Source organism: Abramis brama (assembly GCF_963993115.1).
Source record: "Abramis brama genome assembly, chromosome: 15".
NCBI lineage: Eukaryota > Metazoa > Chordata > Actinopteri > Cypriniformes > Leuciscidae > Abramis > Abramis brama.
In genome coordinates, this window is record NC_139977.1 from 4,312,310 (window position 1) to 4,325,338 (window position 13,029).

General features: G+C 38.2%; 1 protein-coding gene across 2 annotated transcripts in view; it reads right to left on the reverse strand.

The window, feature by feature from the left end:
- Positions 1 to 13,029, reverse strand: part of sh3pxd2b (SH3 and PX domains 2B) — a 52,855-nt gene that overhangs the window by 13,999 nt on the left and 25,827 nt on the right. For both annotated transcript variants that reach the window (XM_084136076.1, XM_084136075.1), the window contains exons 3-5: positions 12,618 to 12,693; positions 8,046 to 8,122; positions 431 to 522 (exon numbers count right to left, since the gene is read on the reverse strand). In XM_084136076.1, coding sequence (XP_083992202.1) covers positions 431 to 522; positions 8,046 to 8,122; positions 12,618 to 12,693 — 245 coding nt within the window. The remainder of the gene's footprint in view (positions 1 to 430; positions 523 to 8,045; positions 8,123 to 12,617; positions 12,694 to 13,029) is intronic.

Here is a 13,029-nt window from a genome sequence, read left to right on the forward strand (position 1 = left end):
AACACATAAAGCTACATTATATAATAGTGGGTAGAACACCAAATTGGTGTTTACATGTGACAAGATATAAAACTGCTTTAATATGTTTAGGAAGGGGTCCCTGCAAAGGGAAGATCACACTTGGGGGTTTTGGAAAATCTCTGTGCTAGTGAACAACACCTACAAGATGACAATAAATGTCTCTAAATAAATGTTTTCTACACTGAGAACACCAGCTCCTCCACATACTAATGATCCTCACTAGCAATAACAAGCAGCAAATCATGGTTTTGTCGAGCTGTGGTGTAAACTAAAGGCTAGTGGTGATTTCTTTTTTGACATTTATTGATTTAACAAACTGCTCAATATGAATTATGGCTCGTTACGTTGTTAAGCTATTATTACGTTATCAATTTTTTACTGATTTTGAATGTGTGTGTGTGTAACTCACTCTTTAGGTGGGTCCAGGTCTTCAGGACGTGTCTCAAAGAACACACGAACCTCCTCGCATTGGGAAATATACACCGGCAGCTGGATCAGAGCCTGAGAGGACAGTATTCATGAATACTCGTTATTATGACGGACATTCAGAAATGTGAGTTGTTGATAATAAGATCATCAATTCACGTACACTACCGTTGTTCAATTTCAGTCAAAATTTATAAGGTAACAAAACAAACCAACAGAGGTTGTTCAGAATAAGTCATTTACTCTCCAATCATCTAAAGAACAGCATGCAAAAGTCAAACCCCTCAAATAAAAACAGTTCCCACGGGTTCCCATATACAGAGACACATTCACAATGAGAGCGAGTCGCAGTGGCAATGTGACTGGAAGTCATGCGTGTTTGTTTTCATGTATCATTACGCAGTGCCTCGGTGAGCTCCAGCGATTCAGAACGCCTCTTACATGTAAAATCACTGACATTATCCTCCAAATCTCAGTTGTATGCTCTCATATCAGAGGCATGACATGAGGGCAGTATCACTTTATCAGCTGTGAGTCTGAAATCGCAATGACCCAAATGAGTTTTCTGCTAAAAAAAACTTCAATTCTAGTCCCACATTGAATGCAGCTCAATGTGGCTTCTGGCTGACACAAGATGCTTTTTGCAGTTATATATTTTGGCAGAGGAGCTTTTATTTAATAAAGCTGAGTGCCTCGGTGTCCTTCAGAAGGAGGTCCCTTCTGTCCACGTGCTGAATTATGATGTCTGACCTGACAGGAATTTTAAAATTCAAAGCTCAGACGCTTCTGCTCAAGGTGCCCTTTCTTAATTCAGCATTGCACAGCCTGAGTCAAATTTTCACAGTTGTTTTTTGACTCGCCAAATAGACTTAATGTGCACATTTGCGTGTTTGCCCAATGCTCAATTTTCTTAATGAAAAAGGTGTTTTTTATGGCAAAACATGCTTATTTTATTAAGAGAAGGAACCATCGGAGCTTGTTCAAGGCTGATGTAAGATTTACCTCTTAGCATTGGGTTTGCATGATGATTGGATGGATATGGATCTTATTCATGTCGGTTTCCATGGATATCACTGATGTCCACAGATTGATGTCTCCCCAGGGTACAGTATCTAACCCCCTACATTTCAGCATTCCCCTGAGGACACTGGCTATATGGAGGCCAATTATAGTAAATGGACTCGATTGGGTGCTCTTTACTGTGGGTGCATTACCTAGATTGTTTTATGCGAGTAGTAAGTGGAAGAGAGAGAGAGAAAGATAAGACTGTTCACGTATATGCCCACACAAGGCCATGGGCGGTTCATAAAGGAATAGGTTATTGCTCACTAAATACTGCAGTATATACTGTAAACTGCCTAACTATTTAAATAATATTTCTGCACGTGTTGTCCAGTTGTATCTTGGAAGTTTAACCCTATAAAGCCTATTTTGAACAACATGATCAAAACTTTGCTGAAAAACAGCAGTACTGTTACAAAAATCTCTTTGATTTACATTACATGCTATCAGAATTTCATCTTTTTGTCCATGTATGAGCTTTTTATTCTCCATATTCTTTTATATCATACTATATGAGCCATAAAAGCCTGTCAAATTCATTGAGTCTCAAAAAGAACATTTTTTTATTTATTTTTATTTATTTATATTTTCTCTAAAGGTTCAATACTGTTCCACTTGAAAAAATAAAAATATCAAGGCTTTACAGGCTTTAAATAGATTTTTTTTCAAGCAAAACTAACTAAATAAAAACATCGCATTTTGTTTTTCATGTTTTACTTTTAGCAGTCTGATGGACAAAAAAAAACCTGATTATCCAATAAAATAACCTCTGGGGTGCCATGGATTTCCATTTACCCGACAAAACAAATATCTTAACACCATTTCTGACATTTCACCCCAATTAATATAGATCATGTTCCAGCATACAAAAAAGTGAGTAGGTCAGTTGACGGGGCATTCACACTGACAGTTATTAATGAGCCGGAGAGTCTCTGTGCTGTTTGCTAATAGTGGATTTTCCCACTGTATCCAGCTGTATCTGCACTTCATGACATCACAAATGACCCGCCACTCACACACAACTCTCAGTGAAAAAAAATGACTTCAGTATCAGGAAAGATTCAATCCCGATCCTCTTTGGACCTCAAGGGTTAGCTGTTTGTAATGCCTAATCAGAAGTGTCCATCATAGTTCCTGTTATACTTTTATGAGATTGTGTAAGTGCGTCAGAAACGGAGGTTGCAGATGAAGGAATATATACAATAACACATTCTTTAATTTATCCAAAATCCAACAAGGAAATACTCAGGAGATCAAAGGAATAAGCTATGAACACAACCACGTAAAAACAAAGATAATTAACACAGAACGAAGAACTGAAGGCTTAATACACAAGGGAGGCTGATGAACAGAATCTGAAACAGGTGCGTAACATAAATAGTAACCAAGGAAACTAGTGAATACAGACAGGGCAAATCAAACTAAGGGGACGTTTACTAGACACTCTTTTCAACTAAAAAAATGAATGCGTTTTGGCCGTTCATTTACACCACAACGGCAGTTTGGGGGCCTGAAAACTCAAAGTTTCAAAGTGCACGTTTTTGAAAATGATACCGTTATCATCTCTGTGTAAACAACAAAAACGTAAATTTGTGAAAACTGTGACGTCATGCGCATACATATTACGTGTTCAGTCTATAAGTGCGTAGGGCTGCACGATACTGGGAAAATATGCGATGTTGTTGAGTATTGCGATAACGATATTTCTTGCGATATAACATTTCCCCAGAGAAATGCTATTTTTATTAAGTTTTTTTATCATTTATATGTAATGATCATACTAAAATAAACAGGTAGGCTAATAGATATTCTTCTGATCCTCAGAAGAATTTCTCAGTTTTTTCATAATGAGTTTAACGTTACACATGCAACACTTTGATTAATGGTTGTCTGTGAGACTCTGTTATTGTTACTTGGCATTTCGTTAGCAGTTTTGGTAGATTTGGGCTTACACTTTTTGAAGTCTTCATATAGCTCCCTGAGATTGCGTTCCAGATGACTGTGGAGATTAGTTTCCTCTCGATGTGGCCAACATTTTTCGGCACGACTTAGGGCCAAACCCAATTCTACCCCTTACCCCTTCACTCTAGTGATGTTACATATGACACTGAAGCTTCGATGCGCGTATCACATAAGCGACACAATTTGTAGTGAAGCCCCGTATCGAGGCGTGTATTGGTTTACTAGAGTCACGTGATCGATGACAAACGAAGCCTCACTTTCTGTCCAGTCACGTGCGCGTTTCGCTTTGGGTGTCAGAAGGCTCGAACTTCAGATCGTATTTAACGAGTCATTGTTGCCTCAGTCTGGTTGATATTTACAATTATTGATATTGACATTTAATAACAGATGATCCTATCAGACAATGTCCTTATTCATTGTGTGTGTGTGTGTGTGTAGAGAGAGAGAGAGAGAGAGAGAGAGAGAGAGAGAGAGAGAGAGAGAGAGAGAGAGAGAGTAGGCCTACATTAAATCTTATTGAATCATATAAGCTTATAAGCTATTATATTTTATTGTCACACTTTAATGGGAAAATGAATTTATTTAATGAACAAATCAAACACAAACATGTAAGGCTTTTATTTGTACACATAACATTGAAACTATGGAGTGTGTTGTGGTTGCTTCATCTGCCAGAGCTTCTAACACAGGCTTCTGGCTGCTTTATTTTAAATAAGCACCAGATGGCGCTGTTCTCGGTGCTGTTCTCGACACTCTCGAAGCTTTGAATCTTTTCCCGGAACAGTCAGGGGAAAGCCTCAGTGATTCATGAGGCTTCATTTCCCCATCCCTACTTCACTTTCCCCTTCCCCTCTGTTTTCCGTGTGCACGTGAAGGGGTAGGGCTGTCTCAATTCTCTTTTGGTTGGAGGGGTAGGGGTAAGGGGAAGGGCCAGATAGCCCATGAAACGAAGATTTTTCGGGACCACACTTCAAACGAAGGGGTATGAGAAATGTACCTGCATACACCGGCTACAGAGGCAACATGACTGCCAATAATCATTTTCTTTGTCACATTCAATCTTGTGTTCATATTTACGGTCATGTTCTTCAAAGAAACGGTTGCAAAAAAATCGTTAAAGTTCGTTAACAATATGACGCATGTAAAAAGCAAAAGTTTGAAGCGAAGTAGACGCGCGAATGAGGCGAATTCGAATCCACCGTGCCGCACTAAACGCCTCATTCGCGCCGCAAGACCTCCAGACGCGCGTAAACGCGTCTTAACATTGAAATCACTCGTGCCTATTCGCGTTTGGTGTGAACGCAGCTTTAGGCGTCGAAGATATCATCATCTCCATTGTTTTCTGCAAACTTCAGAAGAAGAAAACAAAAAATAGCTGTAACTCACGCAAGACTACAGCTGACGACGGCATCTTGGAAGTTTGTGATAAACATTGGCGCATCTCCTGTGACGTAGGTGCTAGCAACGACGTATAATGACATGTAACGGTGTAGTAGTGGTGTCTCATTTCTTAGGGGAATATTTTCACCCCTACGCCTTGACACTCTGTTTCAAGGGGCAAGGGTTAGGGGTAGGCGAAGGGTTAGGGGTAGGCGAAGGGGTATAAAATAGAATTGGGATTGGGCCTAAGTGACACCGTCACTTATGTTCACATATCGGGTTTTTTGCGCGTGCAAATTCGTTATTTCAAATGCAGGCGCGCGGGAAGCGTGCTCAAAATGGAAGCACATTTTTCCAGGCCCGCCTATGCCGCGACGAGATGAGAACATCTCAACTTTTCAGAATTCCGCAAGCTCACGCAGGTCATGGTTGCATAGCAACAACAGACGCAAGCACTTGTGGAAAGAAGGAGATAGCGGCGCGGCCGTGCTTTCCATGCGTTTTTAGACGCAATATGTGAATGGCCCCTTACACAGTACCTGCATTTATGACAACATCTTCTCTATTGAAGCCAAAATATTGCCATATTTCAGACGTACAGTTCTTTTTAGGCACAGGTTCTTCGCTGTTGTCATTTTCCTCGCTTGTCTCTACTCCCGCCATTAGTTTTTATTTTCCACTCTCTGCTCTGTCAGTCAGTCAGTCAATAGCCAATAGCATAATAGCACCTACTGGGGAGGCGGGTATAAATATAGTAAGGCCCCATTTGATTGGTCGAATTTGGATAAACAACCTATGCATGCATCACACAAATGCTTGGCATATAAAATAAATGCAATTTATCGCACCTCTCTGCGATACGGATATCGCATATACTATTATCACGATAACGATAATTTTTCTCTATATTGTGCAGCCCTAGCACGTAGTGTTACTTTACAAAGCGACATCGCCAACTACTGGCCCGGCAGCAGAATACAGCATTTTTTTTATTCGTTTTCGCGGATCCGTGTGAGCGGGGATCGATCTGACAACGTTGCCGTCTGTACGTGAAAAACGCAAAGGACAAACCTTTTCGTGTTTAGTACATCGTTGTCGTGTAAATGTACCCTAAACCTTAGCATAACAATTAGTTAGCATGCTAACTGAAAGGATAAACCCTGCATCTGTATGTGCCTACTTCACAAAAAAACAAAAGGCAAAAAAAAACCATGTGAAAAGGGTAGTTTGTCTGAGTTCATAGTATTCATAAAACATGTACCCACATGACCTACTGCTTCCCGCAAGTTTCCAAAGTGCGATTTGATGGACAGGAGTTGTGAATGGCAGTTAAGTAACACAACTGATGCCGTAAATCGCAAGACAATGACAACATGGTGGATACAGTACATCAGGATTTCATTCATACCACACATATGCATACTATATAGAACAGTATGTATGTAGCGGATAATCCTTCAGTTTAAATACAAAAAACAATTAAATTCAATTTAAAAGACATGAATGTACATATTTTCATAATTAGGAAGACTACAAAAATGTTGAATACTGAAGATGATTCAGGACATTCTTTCAACCACTGGTCTCAGTTATTTGGGGTTCAGATAAAACTGACTGTCTAAAATAACTGTCTCATAAGACTCAGTCATTCGTAAATCAGACTGCAATGATCTAACTATATGTTTTTTTCTTCTTCTTAATTTATGCACCTCCAGTTTAGGCATCACTTCTTATAGCCAACCACAACAGCACTGATTCATCAGCTGACAGTGACATAGTTACAGTCAAACGTGTCTAATGAGAGAGGAAAAGAGGTAAAAACGGTAATTTTCGAGTCACAGGTAAAAACGAGGTAAAAACGAGTCACAGATCATGACCGCTCACAAAGGCACCTTAAAAAAAGAAAAACACTTAAAGCAACATTTTAAAATACAGTTTCCGTTGGAAACAGCCCTTTAAAAAGTCAACAAAAAGCCATGATGTGCTGACGAAGGCTAACTCAGCGCAGCTCCAAACCCCTGCCCTAAAGAAGACATTAGGCTGCCAAATGTGGATTCCTAGCTTTTTTTTTTCCCTCTTAACCCTTCTACCAAAAGCCCAACAGTCACTTAAGACAGAACAGTCTCTCATGTTAAGGCAATTCAAGTCGCACAGCAGACCACCTCATAAAAACTGATCTGAAGATGTAGAATTAATATTTGATCCCTCTGAATGTCAACCTACTTCTGGTTCCTGCTTACCTCACTGAAAAAATCTCTGTAAACGTCATATAAAGGCCAGTTTGTTACAAATAACTGAACTGAAGCTATGCTTTTTGAAATGGAATTTACACTGGCTAAAGGTCAGTTTACACCTAGACGAATATTTTCAGAACGATGCAAATTTTAATTTGAATGAATGGCTGTTAATGCGTCTGTTCAGAGCAACTTTTTTTCCATACCCTCCAACAGCTAAAAGGACATGTAAAAAACATTTTAATGAAAAGAAGGGTGAAAATACTCGTAGGGGTCATTTTTAACTTGAAATCTTGAAAAATTAAACATTTTCATCTATTTAAAAAAATCATCACGTTCTGGAATAAAGGTCTGAACAACCCTTCACATGCATTTTGCTACAAATGTGTGGTGGTGAGTTTTGTTTTTTTTACAAAATTAATTAATAATGAGAACATTATTTTTTCATTATTTACTGAAAATCTTCCCATTCACGGTAGAGTAGCTCTCATTTATAATCTGCACTTCCACATATTCAAAATTTAGGTTTGAAACGTGAGAACTTATGCTATTTGCTCAAATCTGATGCGACACCTCTTGACGTGCCGTATTTAAATATATTGCACTGAATGAGATTCAAGAGCTACAGCAGACTACTGAACCACTATTATGGTGCTATTGTGTCCTTCAGTCACTGGTCACTGTCTAATATCATTGTATGGAAAAGAGCAGCTTGGCAGTCTGCTAAATTTCCCCTTTTGTGTTCCATGGAAGAAAAATAGTCATACAGGTTCACGATGACATGAGGGTGAGTAAAGGATGACCGAATGTTTATTTGAGGTGACTTCTGCAGCATGGACTGGGCTGTGCATTGAAATATTATAAATGCAAGTATTCAATAGTGTTAATTTTATTGTGTAAAAATAATGCTAATCACAGGTGAGCTGGTTTGTTGTGTGTACTGTTTGTTGTCTAACTTACCCTACAGTACTCGTTTATGGGTTTCAGGCGTTTCATGGCCACGTCTCTGATGTGGCTTCTCCTGAAGAGAATCTTTCCTGTTGGGAAATGAAGACGATTATTATAAACACACCCTGCATTCATCAGCATCTTCATTCTCAAATTCATCAGCACTCTTTACAGGGGTTTAAAGGCAAAAGGGAAACTTTGGGAATGTCCCTTCATGCTTCATGGCCATTTTATCAGACGTTGGAAGACCACAAGCATGAAACTTGCCCAAACAAAGATTGTGGCCCATAAAACAATACCAAGAAATGAACACAAATGAGACTCTTAAGTTTTATGAGTCATATCCTGCTGAACTAAAAGCATGTACTGTGGTCCCTTTTTGCTGAATGTAGTAAAACATTTTTTAAAAGTGAAACGTGGGAAAACAACTAGGCTATCCCACACAAGGCCCTAGGGTCATAGATCTTTTAGCAATGGCACATTCAGAAGAATGAGGCTGAAAAACACCTTGGTGTGTGTGATGTGGTGTGTATGTGTAAATGTGTTGGGTTACTGCCCCGGACCTCATGTGCTGAGTGGAGCTGGGTAGAGTCCACACCCTCTCACAATGGCCTCAGATTGGTCAATTTACAACAAACCCTGTTACACCTGGTATTAGCCACCTCAAACGAATCAATGATCCAAATGATCAAGGCAACACAGACCATTTACACCTGGTATTTACATGTGACTCCTGTGACCACTTGTGATCAGATTTCAAGGGGAGGATCTCTTTACCAGGGCCATAGATCTTAGGGGCTGTTTACACGACACCGTTTTCAACTAAAAACTGAAAACTTTTTGTGAGTTTTGGCCGTTCATTCTGGGTGCCTGTAAATGCAAACTTTTGAAAACAGATTTTAAAGTGCAAGTTTTTGAAAACGGTCTCTGTGTAAACAACAAAAACGCAAATCTCTGAAGACGATGACATTATGCACATGCGTATTACATGTTCAGTCTACAGTGTTTCATCGCCGTCTAATGGCCTGGCAGCAGAATACAGCGTTTTAGTCGTTTTCGCGGATCCGTGTGAATGGGTGTCGTTTTGACTATGTACACGAAAAACTCAAAAAGGAAAAACTTCTCCGTTTTAAGCACATCGTTGTCGTGTAAACGTACCCTAAGCTTGTATGCATTAGCGCTTTTTAAAAATAAATATCTGAACTGAAGCAATGCTTTTTGAAATGGAATTTACACTGGCTGTTTACACCAAGATGAATATTCAGGGTTTTTTTACAGAGATATGTTCTAATCACTTTTCCATTGCACTGCGAAGAAAACTGAAAGTTGCATAGTGATTTGGGTACCAGAGTGTACCTGAACTGTATTTCTGCTTTTCTATAAGCATCACTTCCTCTCAGAAAGTCTGCATTTCTATTCAGCCTATCTGCCGTTTTAATGCATTGGTCTGAACTGACAAATCAAATGTGAAAATTTGACTGAATTTTTGCGACAAACATTTGTGTCAGTGTGAACAGGCTTTAAATTGTGCGTGTGAGAGAATAGTACAGGGTCTTTTAACTTAACATATTTTGGTTTGACAAGGACACTTGACAATAATAAACCTGATAACTGTCTTTCACAATAGAAACGTGATGATACAAAAAGGTATCTACACTATCTGATTGACTACTACAGTATATACTGTTTATGAATATATATATATATTGTCACATTTATGGTGGCTCAGAAAGCACACGACGAAGGAGATAGTGACAAATACAAAGTCTTTAACACAAAATAATACGACCACGTTAACACAAACAATAACTGACAAAGGACTTAACAGAAAATGGAGTATAAATACACAAAGTAAATGAGGACACTAAACATGAACAGTAGGATGAAGATTAACAAATCAGAAACCATAGTAACTAACGAGAACTCATACAGACACTAAATAGAACATAATTGTGGCATATATATATATATATCCAAGCACTAGGAAAATATAAGTATCAGAAAGTTAAAGCTATTATAATATAGCCTTTTAAATTAAAATGACCTTTTTTTATCCTTCCCCAAATCATCCATGGGGCAGACAGGTTCAGAATAAAGATTGTTTAAATGGTGCACTGCAATGAGTGTGTTTACAAAGCTCACAAATGGATGTTGAGTGTGTGTACATGATGCTCAGCTAATTACAGGAGTTTCTGTGTAGATTGGTGACAAAGTGCTGTGTCAGTAAGCCCAGACACTTGTTAAATGGTTGTAAAGAGCTGGTATGTAAGACAACATTCAGGTGCTTGTAGACTGTCTGATTCACAAGCAAACAAACCTTCCAGCCTGCTTAATTACAGCCAGATGTTCATTCGAAACAAATTAACTGTAACATTCTGAACTTGCTGAAAATAGTATTGCTAGTACTGTGGGGGTGAGCGAGGCACAACCTAACGCGGGGCTAATTGTAACACACATGCTAGCATGACGAAACCTAGTGTATTTACTAGTTGCCATATCAACACTACATTGAGAAAAAATTGTGCCAAAATTAAAAAATGTTTGGAAGATATCACTGAACAATTATATAATCATAGCAAAACTAAATTTCTTACTGAAGTTATTTTTTCACCTCAGTTTTTATCATTTATTTAAAACAAGACATCTGCTATTATTTTAATTTGCTTGTTTTGAACATCTCGGTTACGTATGTAACCCTTGTTCCCTGAAGGAGGGAACGGAGACGTAGTCGGACGTACCGACTGATTGGGATCACGCTTAGGGATCCTGTGGAGCCTGTCATCTTCGAGTATTGATAAAACGAGCCAATGCACATATTGGCGTGCAAGCTTTGCATCCTCGCTCCGCCCTGCAGCGCGGGTATAAATACGGAAGTAGATGCATGCACCACTTGTTTTTTCACTGAGGAGCTGAGCGGAGACCTTTCAGACCTTAACATTAAGTATTTTACTGTTATGTGTTAACAAGATTGAACAAGACATTTTCACCTGGCTATACCCAATGTTTAGATCTGTTGTGGTATTTATGCAAATTAGCACATATGTAATTGTTTATGCACCGTCTGTCCATGTTAACAAACAATTTCAAAAAACTTGTAATACATTTTTTGTTTGTCTTGTTGTAAGTAATCAACTCAGTAATTTTCATGGTGATATCTAAACGTTAAAATTTATACCCTATTCACGTAAGAAAAAGAATGAATAGGTGTATGAATAGGCTATATTTGGGTCTTTTTCAAAACTTTCCCCTAATGGGATTCTTCTGGGCTTTTTTTTCTTACTCAGGACATATTGAGGATATAAAATTAGTTGAGTTTGCTTCTGTTGCAATTTGTTCAACCTTTTTTCATAAAATGACTGCACTACTAATAGGGCCATTATGGGAGGGTCTTTGTTTTCTCAGGTGTGAAAGCCATTAATGATGTGTTCACGCCTCCTCGCATAAAGCTTTCTTACACAAAAATGTCATTATCTCAAAACTACAAACTTTTACATACATACTGCTGATATATTATTGTAGCAGAGTTTGTGCTGAATACAGTGTAATCAGACTTTAGCCATGAAAATGTCACAAGTAACAGAAATAAGCACTAATGTCAGCGCATGTCAGAACACCTCCAGGGCCCAGAAACACCTCAGACCCCAGAGGGTTAACCAACAAAAACAGATAAACATTTGGCTGCCAATTCTTTCACAATGTGAGAAAACTGTAAGTATGATCAGTTCAATTAAAGAAAGTATACTTTCAATATAATAATTAAATAGTTAAATATTTCAAAGTGCACTTTCATAAACTTAAAAGATAACTAGACGTATATAGCTAGTAAACTAACAGTTTTAAAACTAAAAGTTCTTATAGTATAGTTCACAGTGTAGTTACAATGGAAAAGAAAAACTTGTAAACTAGTTGTGTCCTCAAAGACTACTGTTACACCTTTTAACTAAAAAATGGGGCCTATTTAGTCCCAAGAACTATTGAAGTATTCACTTACAAGAACACTACTAGAACATAGATTTAGGAAAATATACTTGATACTTGACTAAGTTGAAATTAACTTGACGTATACTTTTATTGTAGGAATCTGCGTATTTTATTTTACAGTATGTGTACTTACAGTGTAGTTACCAAAGAAAATACTTGTAAAATAAGGTAACAACATGGGTTAGGTTTAGGTGCAGGTTCAGGGTTAGTACCTAGTTATAACCCAGTTGCTATAATAAATACATATTATGTACATGAGGAACAGGAGTGTAAAATAAAGTCCTACCGAAATATTTAGATTATGTTGTCAGAATAAACATATAAAGATGCACAGTGGCACCAAATATGTCAAATGCCATGCTATCTGCTGGCAGATTCCCTGTTTCCACTAAGTGATCAGTACTTTGTAGCAGACACTGCTGATAACCACACATATGCATAGTGAAAAAGGAAATTACAAGTTTACATCATATCCTAAATGAAAGCAAGAAGCGGCAGCAAAGCGATTCCAAGAAACAGCATATAAGATAGTGATCGGTGTATTTCTGTAGTCTATGACTTGACTTGAATGTTTGCAAAGGGTCATTCTGCAATGATGTTTACCTGGTAAAAAGGGAATGATTCTGCGTTTTGGATCCTTCTGTCCACCTTCCACAGGGAATTTATCCAGAAGCTCCATCTGGAAAACAATACAGACTTAACAAAACTTAACATCAATGTGAAAAGACAACTCATTTTAGTTCATAGATGAAAAATGTAGGGCAGGACTTGAATGAATCAATTAGGGATTTGACTGGATATTGAGAACAAGTCGTCGCTGATTATAATCCATTCAACAAATGGTCATTCCCCCTCCCTGTGTGCTCTACATAGAACTACTGACATAGTGGAACATTTTTATACCCAACACCTCCCTCTGTTAATACTTACGTCCAGAATGCCCTGTAATGATCACTTACAGCTATACGTTATTTTTATTTGCTGGCACCAATTAACATTTTCCTCCCATCTGTAG